At 53.3% G+C, this 22,611-nt stretch overlaps 1 protein-coding gene across 1 annotated transcript; it reads right to left on the reverse strand.

The window, feature by feature from the left end:
• Positions 1 to 8,576: 8,576 nt before the first annotated feature.
• On the reverse strand, positions 8,577 to 22,293 carry LOC120498571 (LON peptidase N-terminal domain and RING finger protein 1-like). Its single transcript, XM_039701504.1, has 12 exons — positions 21,861 to 22,293; positions 18,133 to 18,251; positions 17,566 to 17,688; positions 17,234 to 17,359; positions 16,480 to 16,615; positions 15,337 to 15,430; positions 14,089 to 14,203; positions 13,333 to 13,454; positions 12,799 to 12,957; positions 12,170 to 12,332; positions 11,940 to 12,086; positions 8,577 to 10,816 (listed from the first exon to the last, which is right to left on the reverse strand). The coding sequence occupies exons 1-12, from the start codon at positions 22,225 to 22,227 to the stop codon at positions 10,619 to 10,621; spliced, it is 1,869 nt and encodes a 622-aa protein (XP_039557438.1). The 5' UTR covers positions 22,228 to 22,293; the 3' UTR covers positions 8,577 to 10,618.
• Positions 22,294 to 22,611: the final 318 nt, after the last annotated feature.

Genomic DNA, 22,611 nt, shown 5'->3' on the forward strand with positions numbered 1-22,611 from the left:
GGGTTTCTCTTTCTGTGACTTTTCTGTGGTCAATGGGTACCTGCTCCATCCTGCACCCTCTCTTAAGAGGGGGTCATGAGAGCCCTCCCTGCATCCCAGCACCTTTGCAAAGGGAGGTAAGGTGCCAAATCAAGGGCTGAACCTGGGCTAAAATCTCCTGTCAGGCATCCAGAGAAATCCCCAGCCTCAGGCAGCTGGAGGCAGCACTGTTGGGCAGGTGAGTTATCCTCAGTCAGCTGGAGGATCCCACAATCCCAGTGGCAGGCTCTGCTGAGCATCCCTGGGGCAGCCTGGATGCATCATCCTGCTCCCAACAAAACCCTGGAGCCCCCCAGGCTGGGAAAAGACACTGGGAAAGCAGCTGGACCCCATTCCCCTGCAAACCCACCCCTGCAAGCCCAGACCTGAGACAGCCCAGGCTCCCCACGAGCACCTGCAAAATGGAAATTCAGTTCAGCACAAGCCCAGCAGCCCAGCCAGCCTGAGCCTGCTCAGCAGTGGGGTCTTTTCCTTAACATAAGAAAACATCTTCTGCAGGAAACAGGGGAATGAGAGTTTTTTTTTCTGATATGTCATCTCCCTCTGCCACCTTTAGCTCAGTGCTAGCATGGAGCTGCCAGGGGGACTCTGACCTTTGTGGGAAATGTAAAAATCATTGAGGCTTTCATATTGTTTAATATTGCTCATTGATTAGTTTCCATCTCCCTGAAGGCAAGAGATTTGAGTTAGAGCCAGAGCTCAGCAGTACCCAGTGCTGTGGGTGGTACTGAGCTTTCAAGAGAGAGAGAAAGCTGACAAAATAAAACAGAGAATGACTTTGAAAAATAAGGACAAGAAAATTAATAACTCTCTGGGTGGATGTCTTTTTTCCTGACCTGGACTAAAATCTCACTACCATTTGCATAAAGCTTTAACTCCCAGAGTCAAACATTGACAGCTTTTTTCAGCTCCAAACCATGGAACTCATTTGTTGCAGCTACAGAAATGTTATGTGGGCCTGGTTTTAATTTTTTTGTGCCAGAAATTGGCTGTATTTGCTGTGCCCACCCCAGAGCAGGCTTGTGGGTGCACCAGCCCTGTGTCCTCGCCGATGATCTGGGATGCTGGTGACACAAATCTCTCACTTCACCCCTCTTGGCAACAGGACTTTCAAGTCCAGCCTCAAGGAGGAGGCAGAGCTGCTGTTCAGGTGGCACAGGCAGAGCAGCTGCCAGGGAAAAGTCCAGGAGAAACAGGGCACAGAGCTCGGGGTGGGGCAGTTTGCACTGACTGGAGGCCAGGGCAGCCCCCACGAGGATCTCCTGCTTCTGCAGACCCAGAGCATCCAACCTCACATAAATCCATCCCCAGCCAGACAAGCTGATGATGAATGGAGCAGAGCTGCTGAGTAAGGAAGGGCCCCGTTGAAAAGCCTGTTTAATTGCCTTGAAACTTGTTTTGAGGAACCATAGGCACTAATCTCCCTTCTAATAAAACAGCCAAGAATAGCCATGTCTGGGCAGCTCTTGCTACTTGATTAATCTCATCTCAGCTCTGGCTTCTTTCTCCCAAAGCTTCTTCCACAAAGCCCTGACTCGCCTCATTCCACTGACTCATCCAGAGCTCAGATCCCTCTGCTCCCAGGCTGGCTCTTCAGCCTCATTATATTTTTAAAGCCTGGGCTGGTTCTCTTCCTCCCTCTGTGTCCAGCCAAGTAAATGCTGGGATCTGCTGAATGAGCCCAGGTTTCACACAGCCTGCCAGGAATCCCAGTGAGATCCTCTGCACATCCCATGCCAGGCTGGCCATGCCACAGCTTTTGGCATCAGCAGAGGAGCAGTCAGAGGGAGGAACACACTGCTCTCTTCTGCCCAGTCATTCCCTCCCTGGTCCCAAGCTTTTGGGATCTCTGGCATTTTCAAATGCTCGTCACAACTCTCCCCTGTTTGCTTTAAGGGTTTGTGCTATCCTGTATCAGCTTAGCTGAGGTCACTGTAATAACAGCAGTAGATAATGAAGAAATAATGAGCATTAAGAACTCCCTTCAAATTAATCTCAGCTTTATTTATCCATTTCTAGGTACAACAGGGTACCTCCAGGCTCCCTTATCTTTTTGGGTGCACCTGGAACCGTGAAAGCTTTAAACTTGCAAATCCAAAGCTTTAACAGGGTGAATAGTTTTGCTTCAAACATTCCAGTATGGCAATAAAAAAAAAAAAAAAAAAAAAAAAATAAAGAAGAAGAAAAATCATGATTTTCTCTTGGAATTGTTGGGTGTGCAGGAGAGGAAGGTTTGGGGGAGCTTATAGGTTTGTACAGGAGCTGCAAAGCTTCTGCTTACTTAGCAGCCTTCACTGCACTGTGTGCAGAAAAGAGAGAGCTGCTCCTGCCAGTGTCAGCCCCAGCATTGCTCCCATCCCTGCTGAATGGTTCTGCTGCAATGTGGACACTGGGCATGGATTTCCCCCAGTTCTACTCAATGCCTTTAAAAATTGCCTTTTAAGCATCTCTTTTCCCATCTGAAAATAAAACTTGCCCTCCTACTGCAATTTTCTGTAGGAGCTTTATAAATTGTCCAGGAAGGAGAATAATTTTCCCACATGACTCCTGGACCCTTCAAAATTCTTTAAAAAATAGATTTAACCACCTTCTTGGAAAAACAGTAGTGATGTCAGTGTGTCTGAGTTACAATGGATGTCATAATCCCTCAGTCTGAGCTGGAACCAGGAATCAAGAATGGGATTTTCACAGCATTTGGGATACGTCACACCTGACTCCTCAAGGTTTAACTTTTGACCAGGGTCTTGCAGGCTCTCCAAGCTTGTAAAAAAGGATTTGTGCTACACAGTCCATCCTTTAGCTATTTGCAGCAAATCTGGGCAGTGCACGTGAGAAAAAGAAAAGACACAGTGGCAATTCACTGACCCATGAATAAAATTTGATGAGGAGATGCCTCCATTCAGTCCTGACCACTTTTTCCATTTCCAAAACACTCCCAAAGTACTGAGTGGCTGACTGAGCAGTGAGTAAATCTGTGCAGAGGACACAACTCAGGTGAACCTGCATTTAATGTGAGTGAGAAGCCCTAATATGAGTGGTTAAACCCTCTGTTTTTCAATAACTTCTGGAATTCAAGAGCAGGTAAATGTACCAGTGAAGTCAGATCCATTTCCCATATTTTCTTTTTTTTTTTTTTTTTTGGAAGAAAAGACAAGGCATCCAGGTGCTTTCTGCAGGCTCAAAAAGCCAGGAGCCAGGGAGAGCTTCCATTCTGGTCATATTTGTTGTCTTTCCAGCCTTAGCTTTCACAGCACTCCCCAGTTTGAGCTCATTTTTCAGTGTTTGGGGCTGGCTGGCAGGTTTTCAGTTTCCATCAGTGGAGTAAAGGAGGATGATAAGCCCCAAGTGCCCGGGAGTGCTCAGAAGAGCCGGGGGAAGCCTGGAGGAGGCAGTGAGACAGCAGAGGAGACAATGAGGAGGGACAGCTGCGCCACAGCCCAGCCCTACCTGCTGCTTTTCAGTAATCACCCAACTGTGCTGCTTTTTTCCCCCCTCCCTCCTTTCCTGCTATTAAGATTTACGGGCAGGAAGGTGCCCAGCTGTGTCTGAGCACAATAAACCTCTCGTGGCTGCTGAAAGCCGACGAGATGCGCTCCCCGCTTGTTAGTGGTAAGGAAGATGGAAGGAAGTGGGAGGAATCCAGAGGGTGAGGTTTTCTAATGCCTCACTCTTCACTGCCGAACCCGGAGCTATTTATGGTGCAATTATCACCGCAGACAGACTCCTTTATCATCCAGCCAATATTCTGGGTAGAAATCCTATTGCAGCCCAGCCACTCCATCCATCATCCCGCTCAGGCGATGGCCAGGTGAAGAGGTTTGCTTGCAGGAAACATATCTGCCAGACACTGCTGGCCCTGGCACCCTGCTCACCCTCTGTGTATGGCCAGGCTGTGTCCTCCTGCCCTCCCAGCAGAGCCCAGTGCAGTGGGAGCGGGTGAGAACAGTGGGGGGTTGCTCAGCACAGCGATGCCAGTGGGAATTCCCACGGGAATCTGCTCCTGTTGGGGCATGATGGAGGGGTTTTACCAGGAACACAAACAGCAGTGGGTCTTCTGGACTGAGCATGGCTCAGGGCAGCAGTGGAGGGAGAGGGATGGCAGGGAAGTGGCAGTTTAGGATCCTCTGTGGTTTCTCAGATGAGTCACGAGGGAGGGGAGTGAAGCACCTTACACGTGGCCCATGTCTCTGCAGAGCAATTCCCTGTGTGTCTGTGTGCCCCCACAGCTCTGGGACACCCTCCTCACATGCCGCCTGGCCCCACTGCTGCAAGAACCATCCCTCAGGAGTCAGCACAGCTCCACCAACTGAAATTTGGATTCTCTTTTTCCTTTTTCCTCTCCCCGGAATTCCTTTTACTCTAGAGAGGAAACTGCACCATTCTTCTTAGTCTGAGCTGGAATCCCTCATGAAGTTTGGCTGCACTTCTCCATGGGGCTAGAGGAGCAAGCTCACACTCAGCCTGCTCCTGTGGCTGGTTTGGGACAAGACCAGATAAGATGGAGTCACAGATGAGACCAGTGAAGCAGGGTTTCCTCTTTAATACTCATCCTGAAAAACACTGTGGTGTAGATTCTCTGCTGGCTGAGCATCCCCTTCCCCTCCCCATTAGGAAGAGGCATTTTTTTATCCATTTCATTTCTCATATTCACAGACCTTGCCAGGACCTCGGTATATCTGGAAGCCTCTTCCCCTGTGTCAAACGTGGGTGGTACTGGGCAGCTGCTGGTGGGAACGAGCAGGAACACACGCAAGGCTGCTGAGTCACACAGCCTGATTTTCCTGGAGAATTGGACTAAACTCCCACCCACTTCACTGTTCCACTGCCAGGGCAGAGCTGGGATGTGCCCTGGTCCCTGCTCCACCATCTCCCCTTTATCTTTCTTTGCACAGAGCTGGTCATCCATTTATTACGGAATGAGCCTCAATAGTTGCAAAGAGTGAAATTCTTAAGGCACAGGAGCTAAAATAACCATCACTCACACTGCCTGTTTACCCTTTAATTGTCACTGACTTCTGCCTTTTCACGTTCATGGTGCTTGAAAAGGGAAGAATAGATCTAGGAAATGTAATTTAATACACCAAACATACCAGCATAATTGCAATCCCCATAAGCCAGACACACAAAACTCTAAACAAATTTGATTAATTTATTTCAATTTGCACAAGTCTTCCTCTCAGACTGTAATTAATGGAGGGAAACAATTAAGGTAAACACAGCCTAGCTGAGAGAGCTGTCCTTGCTAAAAGTCACATTTTATTTTAATAATGCTGTATTTAGATAAGTTCTACACTTTTAACAAGTTTCCCATTTCCTCGATATTTAATCAATCCTGTAAATATTTTGCCTGGGCTCATGGTGGTTTGTGAAATCGGGAATCAGCAGGGAGAGCCCAAATCACCAATGGGCACTTGGGATGGATGTGGCTGTGGGCAGAGACTCAGGGGTTAATCCCTCCTCCAGGTGCTCCCAGGGGCTGAAAGGTGGCCCTGAATCAGGTGGTGTGAGAGGCAGCTCCTTGTTACTGTCCCAAATCCAGAGCTTCTCAGTTGCAGGTTGGTGTGCTTCTCTCATTGTTGGTGTGAGGGAGCTAAATGGGTTTGGAAAGGCCTTTGGAAAAAGGCTGTCACTGTAAATCAGTTTATGAATGGAGAAAATTACCAAGCGTCATGCTAAGGCAGCTCCACCTGATGCATCATCCCAGATCTCCTGCTCCTGCTTGGATCAGGGCTTGGCTTTGCACAGTTCCCACGTTCAGCACAGCCAGGGAATGCCATTGCAGCACCTCCAGAATGCCACTGCACAGGAGACAAAGGCATTTGTCCAGCTGCCACTTGAACTCTGCCCTGGGTCACCTTCAGCACATGCCTGGGATCACCACGCTCTGCTCTGTACAGGACAGGGGTGAATTTCACACCCTCGTGCAGCCTGGCCAGAGGAAAGGACAGCACCATCATGGGATCCCAAACATTGTCATGGTGCTTTTTGGGGCTGCCCTGTGCAGGGCCAGGAGCTGGACTCGATGTTCCTCATGGGTCCCTTGTAATTAAGGATATTCAATGTTTCTCCAGGTGAATAGGCAGGTCCCATTCCACTCCCAACTGCTTCAGCACTGACTTTGAGTCACTTTTTTTTCATCACTTGTCATTTTCCAGCTTTGAATACATCTCGTGGGTGAGTTTCTTGAAAGAGACGGCACATCTGTCTTCATTGCTTTCCTTTGCTTTTTTTTTTTTCTTCTGAAAAAGCAGGAACAATACAACCCGTCTTTCATTGCACCAACTGGTATTGCTAAAGGGTGGAAAAAATTAGGTGCCAGTTTTTTCCTTTTTCTTCCCACCTTCATTAACTGTAACATGTACTGTGTTCCTCTTCCAGCATGAACGTAGCATTGCTAGAGAAGAAAACCTTAGCTCGAACAATCTTGTGTTGATTCTCCGTTCTCTCAAGTACCGGCTGGTCTAATTAGTTTGGAAATGCACCATTTGTTAAAGAAAGATGAGGCACAGTCTGACACCTGCTGTATTAATTATTTACCTCTTTATCTAATTGCCTGCCTATGCTGTTAGGTGAGGGAAGTTGTCACCCATGTCTGGATTTGAGGGTGTTGAACAGGACGGGAGGAAATGGTGCTGGTGCTGTTGGGGAGCTCACATTTTGGGGTGATGGAAGTGGGGCCAGTGCTAGCACTGGTTTACACCTCAATTAAACCCTGGCACCCAGTGCCACGTTCAGTCTCTTTTTAAACACATCCAGGGATGGTGACCCCACCACCTCCCTGGGCAGGACATTCCAGTATTTATCACTCTTTCTGTAAAAAAAAATTCCTGATATCCAGCCTGTATTTCCCTTGACACAGCTTGAGGCTGTGTGCTCTGGTTCTGTCAGTGCTGCCTGGAGAAAGAGCCCAGCCCCAGCTGAGCACAGGCACCTTTCAGGAGCTGTGCAGAGTGATGAGGGCACCCCTGAGTCTCCTTTTCTCCAGGCTGAGCACCCCCAGCTCCCTCAGTGGTTCCTCTCAGGGTTTGTGTTCCCAGCCCCTCTCCAGCCTCGCTGTCCCCTCTGGATGTGCTCAGTGTCCCAAGGTCCTTCCCAAACTGAGAGGCCAGAGCTGGACACAGCACTCAAGGTGTGACCCCAGCAGTGCAGGGACAGGGACAGAGTGACCTCCCTGATCCTGCTGCCACACCATTCCTGACACAGGCCAGGAGCCATTGGCCTTCTTGGCCACCAGGGCACTCTGCTGGCTCATGTTCAGGGGGCTGCTGACAGTGTCCCCAGCTCCTTTTCCACCTGGGCACTGATGCTGGGGAGCAGGACACCCCAAGTGCCCAAGTGCCCTGAGAGACAGCAAGCACTCGAGACAGCAAACTGGCTGGAGTGGGGAGAGGAGCCTGCAGCACAGACCTTGCGTGCTTGGGGAACTGGAGGTGGGCTCAAAGTGACCCAGCTCTCCTGGGCTGATGGAGAGCTCAGGGCAGCCCGGCTGGGGCCGGGGCTGGGAGTAGGGCTGGTTTTGGAACTGAGGGAGAGAAAAGCCAAGGCTCTGGCACAATGCTGCACATCCCTTCTGCTGTGCCTTCCTCCTCGCCCGCACTCAGCCTCTTCCTGACATCTAGTGGGAGCAGGGCAACACGGCACAGGGATCCTTGTCAGCTCCAGGCTCCCGGGCACACACCAGCCACACATCAGGCACTATGCCGGGCTGCCAGAGCCACCAAACGGGCTGGCACCAGCCACAGCCCACAGCTGGGCTTCAGCAGGGCACAGCTGCTTCTCTGGAGCAGTGCTGGGGAGGAATTCAAGTGAAATTCCTCATGGAGGCAGTTATTGATGGCATAGCAGGGACTCTGCTCTGAGCTGTGGGATCTGTTTAGGGTTATCTGCCATCTCAGCCCACTTGAGCCCTCTCCCTCTCTGCTGCAGCTGTTCCATGTTCCCAGGAAAGGTGCACAGCACAGCTGGGCAGTTCCCTTCTTTGTCCCTTCTTGTCCTTGCTCTGGATGGTACCTTTGGGAAGCAGAGGGAAGATGCAAGATGGGAGCAAGAGACAGGTAAGAGCTGTCCCAGCAGAACATCACCTTCCATCCAGGACCATGCTCTCATTTCAGAGCCCATGCACAGCTCCCTGGATCACCTCTCATCCCCAGTGCCAGAAGCTAACCTACTCCCAGCTCCCAGCCCTCTGCCCATGGCTGCAAAGGCAGGACAGGGACAGATGCTGGCCACAGCATTTGGGGACATTGCCTCCAGTGTCATCCCACACTGGCCAGCATCTCTACTGGACTCATCTCCCACCCCATCCTTCTCCACAGCCTTTAGCTGCAAGGACAGGCAGGAGCTCATTCCTCCTCTCTTGTTTCACACACATTCTGTGAGCAAAACCACCTTTTTTTCCCCTTGTTGCCATCTGCCCTTGCTGGACCATGGTCACTGGGCTGACCTTGCTGTCTGAAGGCCAGGGTGTCACCACTCCACGTGTCCCCAAACCTCCCTGGGGATGCCCAAGCACTTTTATTAAAATGAGCAGCTAAAAGTTAAACACCAGCAACAAAACAACAAAGGTCTTTATTTCAACGACCTGAAAGAAAATGTAACTCCAAGAGCACAGATAATAATAAAAACCACAAAAATGCTCCAAGCAAACTGGAGCAATTTGCACGGATCCCTTCCCAAAGCAGCCAGGCAGAGGTGGCTCTGGGCCCTGGCTCCTCCCCAGTGTGACAGGGGACCTCCTGCATCCCCCCCATGCCAACCCCTTGGTGGAGGCACCCACAGGGACCTCTCAACCCTGGGGACACAGCAGCCCAGGGGTAGGTGAGTGGCTTGGGGTGGGGATGTCACAGGGTGAGCCCACACTGACCCTGGGGAAAAGAAAGGCACTTCCTGAACTTCAGTGTCATCCTGCCACCTGCCCTGAGACTGCAAGGCATCCCTTCATCACCCACCCCAGCCCCTGCCAGTCTGACATCCCAGGGATGTGGCTGCTGGGGAGCCGTGGTGCTCCTGGGCCAGCACTGTGGCTCAAAGGTGCAGATCCAGCTCTGAGCTGCCCTGAGCTGCCCTGTGCTCACAGGGGCTCCTGGGGAGCCAGCCCTCAGCTCCCGACTGTCACTCCAGGGAGGCACTTGGATGGAGAGCAGGGACAGGGACTTCTCACTCCTGGAGACAGAAGGACAGGGAGAGGTGGTGGCCCTGAGCAGGGGCCTCTCTGAAGCTATGCCCAGTGTCCCACCCAGGCTCAGCCCAGAAGCACCTGCAGTAAGGATCAGTGCCCTGATTTTCTCTCCCACACACACATCCAACAGCTCTCTGAGGGGGTGTGGTGCCTTTGAGAAATGCAGGGATAAAATTCCAGAAGAAATCTTAGGTGGATGTCACTCCTACAATTGACCCCAAGGCCACTGAAATTATGGATGAAAGACAAAAACCCCAAATCTTCAGGATTTCCCTGGAGGCCTGGTCTGTCCAGAGAGTCATTCCCCTCTGTCTAGAGACAAGCAGCAGCCAAGCACTCGCTCCCCTGACATGTGGCTCATGGCCTGGGTCACTGATCCTACCCCCTCCCTGCCTCCCCAGAGATTTGGATCCCTTTGACTTTGCTATCCTCTTTTGGGGGATCCTGAACTATTCTGGGTCCCGAGTGCAAGGGTCCAGCCTCAGCTGAGATCCTGATTTTCTCCTGAGGAAGCAGAAAGTTCACAACAAACACAGAACAGGGGGAAATTGCATTAGTCAAGGAACAGAAAGTCTCAAAACAAAATTTCCAGACTTAACTTCCTTGTGCTATCAGCTCCTCCCAGCCCCCAGGTCCAACCCTGTAACCTGAACCCAGCCAGGGTCGGGAACAGCAGCCTTTGGGTAGGGGGACAAGCACCAAAGCTGACAGAATCCCCCCTCCCACGGGCTGGCAGTGTCCCAGGGAAGGGTCTGGCCAGCAAACAGCACAGCACCGAGCAGAGCAGTGGGAAGGGGGTGTCTGCACCTGAGAGCATTCAAAGAGAACCACCTCCTCACCATGTGGCCATGGAGGTGGTTGGGAGCAACACCATGAGTTTCAGATTGTTTAATTTAACCTTTCTTCTTGTTCAAAGACAAACTAAGTCAAAGCTGTAAGCAGTGGCAGAGCTGTCAGCATCCTCCAAAGGAAGCCTTTGGAACTTCTCTGCCTCCCCAGCCTCTAAATTTCCTGTGTGAATCAGGATCATCTACCAAAACCCCTAAGGTGTCCTTCAAAGTGGAAGAACCAAAATTGAGGCAACCCCTGCACTCAGTCCTCTCCCTGAGGAGAATCCTCCTCAGTGCAGAAGCCACTCAAGCAGTTGATTTTGCCTTTGGAGACACAAGCCAGCTCTGCAGCCCAGTATCCCCTGTGGTGGCACAGCAAGCAGCAGTGGCACCAAGCAGCTCCCAGAGGTGGCACGGACGGCACAGTGTCGCTGCCGGCGCGGCTGGGCGGAGTGCCCAGCTCATCGCTGAGGTCATGTTTTTGGGGGATGGCAGGGGGGGCTCAAACCACCAGCAAACCGTGGAGGAACACAGAGAGAAAGCCGAGGGTGGAGGTGAGTCCTGGGGAGGGTCAGACGCGGCCGCGGGGGCTGCGCTCGGGCAGGAGGTGGCCGGGAGGGGGCTGCTGCAGCAGCGCCGTGAGGATGCGCTGCAGCTGCGACAGGCGGGCGCGCAGCGACGTGCAGGAGAAGAGGCTCAGCTGGTAGGACGGGTCGAGGGGCAGGATGGAGATCAGCCACCAGCACCACGTCGGGCCGTCTGCTGAAGCCTGGAGAGGAGAGAGGGAGAGACCTCCAGGTCAGGAGCGGCGAGGTGGATGCAGGGGTGGCCTTCAGGCAGAGTCGCTGATGGCAAAGAGCTGCTCTTGTCAGGACAGCCAGCTTTGGCCAAGGTACTCATCTGAACAGCCCTTTTGTTATCCAAGCTCAAAACTGCTGGACAAACTAATTTAACTTCCAGACAAGCATTCCCCAGGGAGCCTCCTGGCTCGTCTGCATCCAGATGCAGATGTAGCTGGTAAAAAGCCTATACTAAAGAGACAATGAAATATCTTGTGCGTTTCCTTGTTTAAGCCGGTGGTTTTTGCAAACACAGACCAAATCCTGCATGACCAATGTTCTTGGGACACTGCTGTCACTTGAAGAGGTGAGGTGCAGGCCAGGCAGGCACAGTTGCTGGGCACTGCATTTGTAAAGTGGCTTTTCTATAACCTGAGCCAAACCAAGAGGGAAAAGCTCGATTCAGCTGCAGGAGGGTGAGTTGTTTTGTAATTCCTGAACATATCATTAATGTGACTGCTGGCCAGGACAGCCTTAGCCTGGGACAAGCCAGCAAGAGTATATTTGTAACGATCCACAGAGGAAATGCTTTCTTAAAGGAGTGAAAATTAAATTTTGGGATTTTTTTTCTCCTACAGAAGCTGAATTTGTCAGAGCCGTATAATAAGCAAATTGGATCCTGTCCTCTTAGCTCCTTACCTCTGGCCAGCTATGGCTGTCTCAAAGGATCACAGTGAGAAAGGAGACTGCAGACTCAACAAGCTGCAGGGTTTGCTTCTTTGCCAATTTGTTTGGTTTCTTTTTCCCAAAGTGTTTTCAAACACACACAGTTCAGTTTCGCAGTTCTTATTTAGGAAAAGACTCTGGGAAAGATTTTAAAACTCAGTGTTTCCAAGAACAGTTTTAAACTAAAGAAACATCAAGCAGTTTTACAAAACAAGCCCTACCAACTGTCTGGAGAGAGATGCTGTAACAGGGGTGAAAAACTGGACTTTTTTTGTTCATCCTGGGAGGAAGCTGAGTAGGGAAGCAGGGTGGTTACTGCAGGAACAGCATTGCTGCAGAGGCTCTCTTGGTACTCTGTTTGGTGCATCCCTTCCCTCTGAGCATTACCTGGATGTCCTCTTCCTTCTCTGGCAGCGGTCCATGCTGCATCAGGATGTGCCTGGAGGTGAGGTCCCCGTGCTCACAGAACCGCTGGGCCAGGCGATAGGTGCTCTCGTGCAGGCACTGCAGCTCCTGCAGCTCCTCCCCGGACACCTGAACAGAGGCAAGAGGGACATGTCTGTGGGGGGGGGATCTATCCCACTGCAGCCCAGGATTCTGCCCAGCCCTGCCCTCACCTTCTTGTCCTCCAGGTACTCGATGTCAGCGGTGTGGTAGCCGTCCCTGTGCCCGCGGCTCAGCACGCGGAACCGCTGCCGGCCGACGGTGTCCACCAAGGACCTGCCGTCAGCCAGCAGCTCCACCTGACGGATCTCCAGCATGCAGCCGTAGTCAGCAAAGCTGCAGGGACACAGGGACAGGAAACAGGGGCTGAGCTGGGATAATAGGCGGCAAGAGAGCTGCTTCTCCTAAAGGTACCGTCTCCAAAGCAGGAAAAGGCAGAGGACAAGGGAAAAATTCAGGGCAGGGGCAAATTGAGACATTCAATCAAGTCGCCCCCCAGTGCTCACTAAGTGGAGCTGGAGGTCACAGCCAGAGAACCATGGAACTCAGAGACATCCTGAGTCAGAAGCTGTTCCAAGAATTGTATTGAATTGTATTTGACAGCTACCACTGTCTCTGTCCAGCTCCAGTGCTGACCTCATTCCCTGATCCCATTTCACTCTGCACTGGGGGAACACACCACCTCCCTGCGAGATGGCACTGATAGGAAAACTTTCAGAACTACTGAGTATTTTAGACATTTGGGGCTGGAGCAGAGAGAGGCAAACCAGCTGGGGCAGGGGGAAGCTTGCCAGGAGCTCACCTTTTCCCGTTCTCATATATGCACATGCCAAACCTCCTGGTGCCGCTCTCCTGGCACCGCCGGATCATCAGGCGGTACCGAGGCTCGAAGACGTGCAGAGGGCAGGGGATGCCAGGGAAGGACATCGTGCACACAAAGATGGGGATGTTCTTGGTCAGGCTGAGGGACAGAAGGAGAAACAACTGTGACATCTCGCCAGGCAAATCCCATCCCTGCATCAGCTGCTCTCCCAAACCAGGTGTGTCTTTAAGCACAAGAAGTGGTGCTCCAGCACAGAGCAACACTAAAGTTCCACTTGGCTCACCAAGAGACCAAGGACAGATTCTGCCCACAAAACAGCTCCTTGCAAAGATGGTCCCTCACCCCCAGGTGCCTCATGGGGCATGTCCACACCCACACAGCACAGCTGCAATGTGGTCCTGGAGGGGGGACAGACATCACTTGAGCAGAACCAAGCTCAGACAGCCCTCTCAGAGCCCCTTCCAGTCCCCATGAGAACCCACCCACACACAGACAGGAGCAGTCCCTGCTTACTTGGAGAGCTCTGCCATCTCTGCCCGGTGCAGCTCCCGGCGCTCAGCCAGCTGTGTGGGGAAGGTGGCCAGCATGATGTCCTGCAGCAGCACCGTGGGGCTGTACCTCCCAGCCTTCAGGTACTGAAAGGAATTAGACCCAAAAACAGGTTGGAGAAGAGCAAGGAGGAAGCCCTGAGGCCCTGACGGACTCTGAATCACGCTCACTTTTATTGGAACTGAAGGTAATTTTAGACCAGAGAAAGTCAAGGATAAAACCTATCATGGGATGTTGAGCCGTTGAGCAGGATGGGATGTCAGCTCCACTGAGACCTCCAGACACAGCTCAGAGCCAGGGCCCGTCCAACACAGCGTCCTGTCTCTGACAGTGATGCAGCCCTTGTATGACAACCTAATTTCCCTGATGGTCTCATCCGAATCCCTTTTCATTAAAGATTAAATCAAATCTCCAGGCTAGCAGGTTTTCCATCCATTTCCATTTTTTAAAGTCATTAGCATTTTCTTCCTCTCTCTCTCTCTCTCCTCTTCTGTTTACAATCTCACTAAATCACTGTGGCATCTTGTGGAAATGAATCTCTTGGTCTTAATTATCAACTGTCTGGTCATTCCCATGTGAGTGGAGCTGACACCGCCGTGCCAGGGAGCTGCTAATGTAAGAACATTGCACCTTCCCAGCCCAGCCCTGGGCACACAGCCAGCAGCTGGAGCTGGTTCCCAGCTCCCCTTGGGCTCCATCCCAGGGGACTCGTGCCCTCACCTCTCTCAGGCTCTGTTTGCAGAGGGGACAGTTGGGCCGGTGGTCCAGGCAGCGCTCCAGGCACTCCTTGCAGAAGGTGTGACCACAGGGCGTCGTCACCGGCTCGAAGAACATCCTGCAAAGGGTGATCAGTCAGTGGAATTGCTGAGAGCAACAAAGGGAAAGGAGCACAGATAAGTCTGGCAGAGAGGGACTTTAATTAGCCCTTTAATTAGAAAGTCTGGGCTCAGACTGCAGGGCTTGCACAATGATGTAAGATGAGAACTGTTCCAGGCCTAAGCTCTGCTCCCCATCCCTGCAGGGTCTCCATGGAGTCCCAGCAAACCCTGTCAGTACACACATGGCACCCCTTGGTCCTGCCAGGTCTGTGTTTCCCCAGACACCTACAGTGGTGTGTAATCCAAAGGGCAGTGACAGGAAAGTTCCTCCTTCTCCCCTGCTCCAGGAGCAGAGGCAGCAGCAGCTGCTCAGGCTGCTCACAGGTAGCTCCACGATCAGAAATTAAATTAAGGTCTCGAGAAAGCCCTAACTCCTCCTAAACACTGTTTTCTTCTTTCATAAGAGACCCAAATTCACATAATTCAGAACAGATGCAGGCTCAAATCTCTCTCCCCCATGCACAGACCTGGAAAAAGCTGCCATGCAGGACCTTGACCAACTTGCACGTCTGGCAGTGCAACACCCACCCAGCTCTCTGCCAGCAGCCACTTGCACAACTGCTCCATGTCCTGGGACACACCAGGAATAACAGCCTGGTTTCAGCATGCCCTGTGGCAGGGCAACACCAGTCCCTCCCCAGCCCTGAGCCAGCAGACAAACACAGGCTCTGTCCCATTCCCTTTTCCACCTGCACCAGGCAAAGAGCTCCAAAATGCTCTCCTCTAGGTCTGCAATATCCCCATCATGGAGGGAATTTCCCCGGGCAACACCTTCCTGTCCCAGCCTGCAGGTACAAAGGGCAACCACTGTTTGGTCTTTGACCCCAGTGAACATCCCCACCTGCACATCTCTGCCCCAAGGGATACAGCCCCAGTGATGCTCTGTGGTCCTGGAGGTGGGACAGACATCCTGCAGCCTGGCAGGATGTCCCACAGCCCTGCCTTCCCCTCTTATCTGTACCAAAACCTACATCTCAGCAGCTCTCAGGACTGAGCTTGCTATTAAGATGTGAAGAAAGATGCACACCAGTAAAGAAAACCCAACAAGTGCCAATTCTTCATCCTAAAAGCTCTCCTGAGGAGAACTCACCGTATGCAGAGGGAGCACTCCAAGTCAGATATGCTCAGTGACTCTCCAAGGCATGGCTGGGAGCACTTTGCTGCTGCTGTTTCCTCCTTGTTATCTAGTGGTAAAAGAGAAGACAATCCCCCATTTCAATATAGGAAATTAAATTTTGCTTTCCGACCTTGTTCTGAGGCATAACTGCCGCACAAAGTGTTTTCAAAGTGTCAAAGAAAAACAAAACCACTGGGAAATGCAACATAAACCCATCTATTAACCCATCTGTGTTCATCCATAGCTGGTGTGTCAGTGGGTCTCATGGTACTTGGTAGGGTCCCCATTTCAATATAGGAAACTAAATTTTGCTTTCTGACCTCATTCTGAGGTATAACTGCCCTACAAAGTGTTTTGAAAGTGTCAAAGAAAAACAAAACCAAGGAAATGGAAGATAATTCCATAGGAAATGCAAGATAAACCCATCTATTAACTGATCTGTGCTCATCCATAGCTGGTGTGTCAGTGGGTCTCATGGTACTTGGTAGGGGAAGGTGCTATCTCCTCCTTTTGCAGGCAGGGAAACTGAGGCACTGGGCAGCAAAGTGGCCCAGAAAGCTCCAGGATGGAACTCTCTGGAGACCTGCCACGAGCTATCACTGCTTTATGCAAACCCAGGTATGTGGCAGCCCCCTGGCTGGACACTGATGGCAAGTTAATGCTGATGGAGGTGCTGCTTCCCCAGCTCACGGCATGTCCTGTCCCCGACTCGGGAATTTAATCTGAACCAAAACCCATCTAAACACAAAGGGAGGCCAGCTCATGGCATGTCCTGTACCCCACATGGGAATTTAATCTGAACCAAAACCCATCTAAACACAAAGAAAGCCTCTCCCTGAACAAGTGAGGGCTGGCTGGCTTTAGCAATAACTGGTCACCAAGCTGGAGCCAAAGGTTTGGTGTAAGTTCACCTGCTCACACAGGAAGATCAGGTGGATCCTCACCACGTGCATGAGAAGCAGTGACTGTCCCAGCCAGAGCTGCCCCATCATGTGCCCCTGGGATATTTGTTTGTTGAGCTGCACACAGTGCAAACACCACATTTTCAGAGCCAAAATGGATTTCAAACAAGTATTTTGCATGACACAACACTGTGGTACCTCTGATGACACTCACCCAACAAGCACTGGCCCCGACTCTCTGCCGACGTCTCCAGTTCTTGCTGTTGTCCTGGCTGGGAATGGGTGGCTCTGTCCTGGCTATGCTCACAGCCAGCATCCCCTTGGCCATCTGCCAGCTCTCCCTCCTGAGCCTAGGCACAGCAAGATGAAACTGAGCCCAGACCCTCTTCACCCTCTGAATGCACAGCCCCATCTGTCCCACCAAGCCCGACGGCACCGGGAGGTTTTCTGGTGTGTTGCTGTACATTAACAGCTTGCATCTGCAGGACAGCAGGAGAGTGGCCATTGCTGCCCATCACATGCTGAAAACATGGTTCACTCTGTCCAGACACACCAACTGCTATTTGGGTGTATCTGAGCCCATTTTCTGAACTCCCTCCTCTCTCCAAGCCTGCTAAATTTGTTTGTAGAAGGCAAAGAGGAACATAAAAGCTTCCTTAACAGCTGCTAACGGTCTGAACTATTCTCAAGTGTGTCTTTTAGATGAAAAAAAACCTGAAACTCACTTTTTGTTTTCCTCTTTTTTCTCTGTATGTAGTGAGATGAATAGAAAGTCTCCCCAGTTTCCTGAGCCCCCACAACATCAGCCCTGTTGACACCTGCTCTCCCACCCTCCACCAGATTCTCATCCCAGCACACAACCAGGACATGGCTACATGTCCTGACAACCTCCCCTTCCCATCACTGGGCAGCTGGGATGCCCCAGAGGAACAAGTCTCCTTGCAGACTCAGATATTGCAGGCTCTTACCTGAGCTTGTGTGGAAGCTGAGAGCACTGGGCTCCCTCCATCGACCTGGGAACCAGCTGAGCTCAGGTGAGCATCACCCGGGTGTGCAGCCATGCATGGCTGAGGAGCATCAGCTTCCATGATGATCTGCAAGGACAAAGCAAGGGTTGGGGGATGCTAGGAGGAAAAAGCAAGGAGGTGGGAGGGCTCCCAGGCTCCCTTTTTTCACCAAAGCACCCTTCTGCTCACTGCAGGAGGTGTCTGTGCTGTCTGAGCACTCTGTGGAGTCCTTCAGAGGACAAAGACATCTCCCTGTGTGATGAGAGCAGAGGGACATGGCAGAGCCCACACACCTTCTCCATCTCTCTCCGAGCCAGCTGGAAATGGGGACTGAGCGTCAGGCAGTGTTCCCATGCCAGCAGGGCTTCAGCCCTCTGCCCCATCTCCAGGAGCACCTTCCCTTTCCTGAAGAAGGCCTGCAGAGCAGAAAAAATATATGGTGACTATGAGACAGTGACCAGCAGAGAACATGTGCCCCTTCAGCTCCCATGCCAGCCCCAAGGGAATGTCCCTTTGCCTCCTGCCTGCTCCCATCCCTTTGCCTCCTGCCTGCTCCCATCCCAAAGCACCCAGACACGTCGCTGTTCCCCTGATTAGATCTGCCTTAAAAAACCCAGGACTCTCCAAAGTGCAGCAGCTGCAAAAGCCAAGCCTAGGGAGAGTTGGAGAAGGAGTGAAGGATGGACACGGTGCCAGACCTCTCCCGTGAGAGTAAAACAGCACCTGCCACCCTGATTAGCAACCCAAAGGGTCTGCAAAGTGCATTTCTGAGCAGGATGAACCCAGTGGAGAACTGAGGAGAGGGGGAAGCTGCTCCTGTGCAGTGAGATGTGGCTCCAGTCGATGTGGCCTTCACTCACCTCGTGCTGTCCAGGCTCAGCCCTGCACACAGCATCCAGGTCCTCCAGTGCCTCTGGGTACTGCCCCAGTGCCACCAAGGCCTCTGCCCGGCACAGCCGCAGGGAGCTGCAGTCCAGGGCTGCAAAGAGAACGTGTGACATGAGCCCTGGTGGGGAAGGGGGGCTGGATCAGCCCAGGGAGAGGCCACCACAGTGGGACAGTCCCTGTGCCACTGCCCCACAAAGAGCACAGCCTGCACTGCTCTTCATTCTTCATCAGGAGACACTGGCTTTGTAAGCCTCTGCAAGGAAGTTATTTCCCCCAAACACCCAGTTTTAAACTGCTTGAGGCTCTTCCCTTTTGTTTTTTTCCCCATCTTCCCTAAAGCACCCTCAGCCAAGAGGCCCCACCACTGCCTCAGGGCTCAGCCATGCTGGCATCTGGGCTTCCATCCATCTTTTTGGGATACAGCAAAAAAGCTTTACCATACACGTACAGGGCTGTGGCCACAGCAGGCTCTGTGATGTGACTCACCCAGCAGAGTGACAATAGCATGTTACCAAACAGGACTGCAGTGCTGCATACCTGACTTCCCAGACCCACCTGGCTGTCACTGCTCTCCTGGGGCAGATGAGAAGCCAAAGGGGTGTAAGAATCTGCCTGCACCACATGACCTGGGGTTTCCAAGTATGAGAAAAGGCTGAGATTTCCCAAAAATGAGGAAGAGAACTGGGAATCCCATTCCTTCCATCAAATTCCTTCCATCAGCAACATGTCACTGATGGGACATTAGGGTTCTGGGGGGCACAGGTCCCACAGACATTGCTAGTCATGACACCAAGCATTACATGCTCCTGCCTTTTCCTAAAAAACTGGCAGTGAGATCCTCTTCTTTCCTGCCTCAGAAAACCACATAAAGACCTTCCTTCCTATCAGCACAGCCAGTGGCAGAATTGGGCTGGGGAGAGTGAGGAAGCAGCACCCCAAGAGCCCACACTCGTGGAGTATCCAGGTGTGGCAATGTTTGTGGGTTTTGAAATGCAGAGATGCCCAGACCCACCCCGTTATATCACTCATGGAGGTGACCTACATCCAGGGCAGTGCTGGTGTTCCAGCTCGGGTAACAGCTCTGTGCATCCAGCCCTGCATCCCACCAGCTCTGGGCACCAGCTCAAAGCTGCTGAGGGTTGGAGCTGAGGACTTGTTGAGTCCTGGGGAGGCCTCCAGTGTCATGCAGGACAGTGGCTCCCAGTTCCCTGTGGGATGATGGCAGGTCCAGCACAGGTAACTTGTGGTGACCCTGCAGGATGCTGGCACTGAGGCCAGCCTTGTAGCATAAATTAGGCACCATTTGCAGGCACTGCTGCTGCACTGGCAAATGTGGTGTGGGTAACATCACCTTGCTGAAGGGCCAGGAGCTCTCTCAGGGGCAAGCTGGGTCCCTGGGCCTGGCTGGCAGCTGATCAGCAACCACCAGGAAACATCACTGTTGGTGATGTCTCTCCTGCACTTCCAAAGCCAGCAGCATTTCCTCCTGGCCCGGTTCAAACGCGGTGCTGATGCAGCTCTGCCAGCAAACTGCAGGTCAGGACTGGCAGCTCCACGACTGCTGGGTGCAGCAAGCATCTGCCCATTCCCCTGTCACCCTGCCCAGGCACCCACCACGTCTTATCACAGAGGAGCAAACTCTGCCATGGCTATTGCCTCCTTGTGCCCGTGCCCAGCATGCAGCACAGAGAGACTTTGTGTCACCCTAACCCTGAGATCAGCAGAGCCAGCCACAGCCACTCCTGCACCAAAAGCTGCACTGGCCACGCTGGGCTGTGCAGCAGAGCATGGTCCCTGGGAGATTGTTTTCCTTTATAATATTAGCCAAGACCTTAGGGCTCGAGTGAGGAAACATGGGAGCTTGCTGCTCAGTACTCCATCCCACAAGCAGCCATCCAAACATGAAATGTCCCAGTCCCTAACAACGGGTAGGGATGAACAAATAGGTACAAAGTCTAGAGGGTTATTTTCCATGTGGGCAAACCCATTCAAACATTTGCACAGCCCAGCAATAAAGCAACTGATTTGGCAAAAAAAAAAAAACCCAAACCACCCCAGATGTGTAAAACAGGGCAATGAATTCTGCATTTCTCTGCTGCTGCAGCTATTTTTGATCCATGATATCATTACACACCAGGGCCATCAGCCAGCTGGCAGCCTCAGAGACTCGTCAGCCTCCACGCTCCAGGCATGTCAGAGGCCTCCTGTGCTACACATTACACTGCATTTTGCTGATGTTCACTCGGAAAGAATGAAGATAAAAAGTTGACAGTTTATTTCCACCCAAGCAAAGCGAGCAGCTCTACAGGCTGGGCACTGCAAACTGACCTACCACACCACTCTGAACCACAAATAAAACATCCCCATGGGTCAAACATTTATCAGTGGCTCTGTTTCAAAGTGAAAGGCAGCCAGTAAAAAAGTGTGCAGCTGAAAGCTGGCTGCAGGAGCTGGAAAACACATCCTGAAAGCACCACCCACGTGGCTGAGCCTGGCAGCCCCAGCAAGCAAAGGTTCACTGGAGCTCAGGATGTGACTGCAATTTCCTTGCTGCCCTCAGCCAAACTTTCCTGTCTTTCGGGGAACAGAACGTGCAGGGAAGAGTGAGGACAGCGTTTGCAACGTTTCCTCTTTATGCTAGCAAAGGCTTTTTAAAGAACAGTGTAACTGTACACCCCAACCAGGCAAAAGCCTGGCAAATGAGTACTAGAGGAGTGTGCATGTGCCTTTGCTCTGGAGGAGGGTGAGCAGCGAGAGACGGATGCCTCTGGAGGTTGCATAAAAGGACCTGTTTTCTGCTGCCAACGCCAGGATCGACCGGTCCGCTCAGCCCTTCGTTTCCAGGCTTATCCTGAACCTCTGGCACTTGTCTCGCAGAAGGCGATGAATAAGAGCCTTCGCTGCGGGAGGAGAGCTCAGTGCTGTCATAGAAACGCCGCGGAGAAAGGAAATTCTGCCCCCGTCGCCCCAACCCCCTGCTCCAGACGCATTGTATAACCCCTTTTATTTACTTTCCAAGAAATCCACTTACAGCCACACATTAAAGCAGATCAAACCCCACCTGCCCCCCCGGGCCCGATCCCGGCCCTGCAGGCTAATGTCTGGCCGGAGCCGGCTGCAGAAGGGGCCGGGCCGGGCGCTGACCCGCACGGTGGGGCTGGCACAGGAGCTCTGCCAGGGCTGTGTCCTCGCCAGGCTCCGGGGGACAGGACGTGTCCATCCCCGACTGGACAAGTCCCAGCCGCTTTACATAATGGTCACCCCCTGGGCAGAGCTCTTTCTCTGACCCTGCAATCCTGCCGGGCTGCAAGACGGGAGTGTCCGCTGCTCTTCCCAATCCAGAAGCACGTGGGCGATGGGACACAGGGGCAGGGCAGGAGCAGCGCGGTGTGTCGGGCAGCCCACCGCTCCCAGCACCTCGGGACATCCAGGGATGTGGAAGAAATGCCCAGCATTCCCCCTTCCCATCCCCACCAGCCCTGCCTTACAACACTCCCAGCTTCCCACGTCTTCCAGCTCGGGACCGTGCAGGCTTGGAGCGCGCTGAGCCGCAGGGACACGGTGACCTACATTGTCACCCACAGCGGCGCTCGCTGCTGCAACAGCTCAACCCGTGCATCTCGTCTCGGTGCTGGGCTGGCCCCTCGCACCCTGCAGCCCACCGCCCGCCCTGCCAGCCCCCGAGCCCGGTGGTCCTTACCCAGCTCGACCCCTCTCTGCGCCATCCTCAGCGCCTCCCGCGCGTCCCCGCGGGCCAGGCGGTCCCGGGCGCGCTCCGCCAGCCCGGCCAGCCGCCGCTGCCGCGGCACGCATCGCTCCAGGATCCCGCACAGCACCACGCTGCACCTCGCCGCCGCGGTGCCCAGCAGCTCCAGCCGCTCCTGGCACAGCGGGCAGCGGGACGGCCCGGCCCCGCCGAGGCACGGCTTGCAGAAGGAGTGACCGCAGGACGCGGTCACCGGCTCCCAGAGGAGCAGGCGGCAGCAGGGGCAGCGCAGCAGGTCCAGCCCGAGGGGCTGCCCGCGGGGGCTCTCCCCGGGCGGAGCGCAGCTCGGGCTGGAGCTCATGGCGGCGGTCGGGGGAGCTGTCCCTAAAGCCGGCGGTGCCCGCACGCCCCGGCCGCCGCCGCCCGCGTTTCGTAACGGAGCCCGCGGTACCGGGGGCGCCGCGGCGCTGGAGCCGGGCCCCCGGGGGTCGGTGTGCCGGTGGCTGCCGACCCCCCGAGACGGGATGCTGGGGGGCCCGGAGCGGCCGGGGTGCGGGAACGCGCCGGACACCGGCTCTGAGCCGGGCGAGGAGAGCTCTGCACCGGATGGGCACGGGGGCACAGAGGGTCTGGGGCACCCCGAAGCAGGAGCAAGAGTGCTGGGGGTGTTTCGGGGTGCCCCAGAGTGGGGCCAGGGCCATTTGGAGCCAGCCGCGGTGCGGGCTGCCTGGGGTATCCGCGGGGC

This window comes from Passer montanus, unplaced genomic scaffold (genome assembly GCF_014805655.1).
Source record: "Passer montanus isolate IOZ18808 unplaced genomic scaffold, ASM1480565v1 scaffold15, whole genome shotgun sequence".
Taxonomy (NCBI): Eukaryota; Metazoa; Chordata; class Aves; order Passeriformes; family Passeridae; genus Passer; species Passer montanus.

Excerpts from the sequence above, each read along its gene's own strand:
- LOC120498571 (XM_039701504.1), bottom strand. The coding sequence starts at position 22,227 with ATGAGCTCCAGCCCGAGCTGCGCTCCGCCCGGGGAGAGCCCCCGCGGG. Across the intron at positions 17,689-18,132 it reads CTGAGCCTGGACAGCACGAG|GCCTTCTTCAGGAAAGGGAA; the intron begins GTGAGTGAAGGC and ends TCTGCTCTGCAG. Across the intron at positions 16,616-17,233 it reads CAGCTTCCACACAAGCTCAG|GCTCAGGAGGGAGAGCTGGC; the intron begins GTAAGAGCCTGC and ends TGCTGTGCCTAG.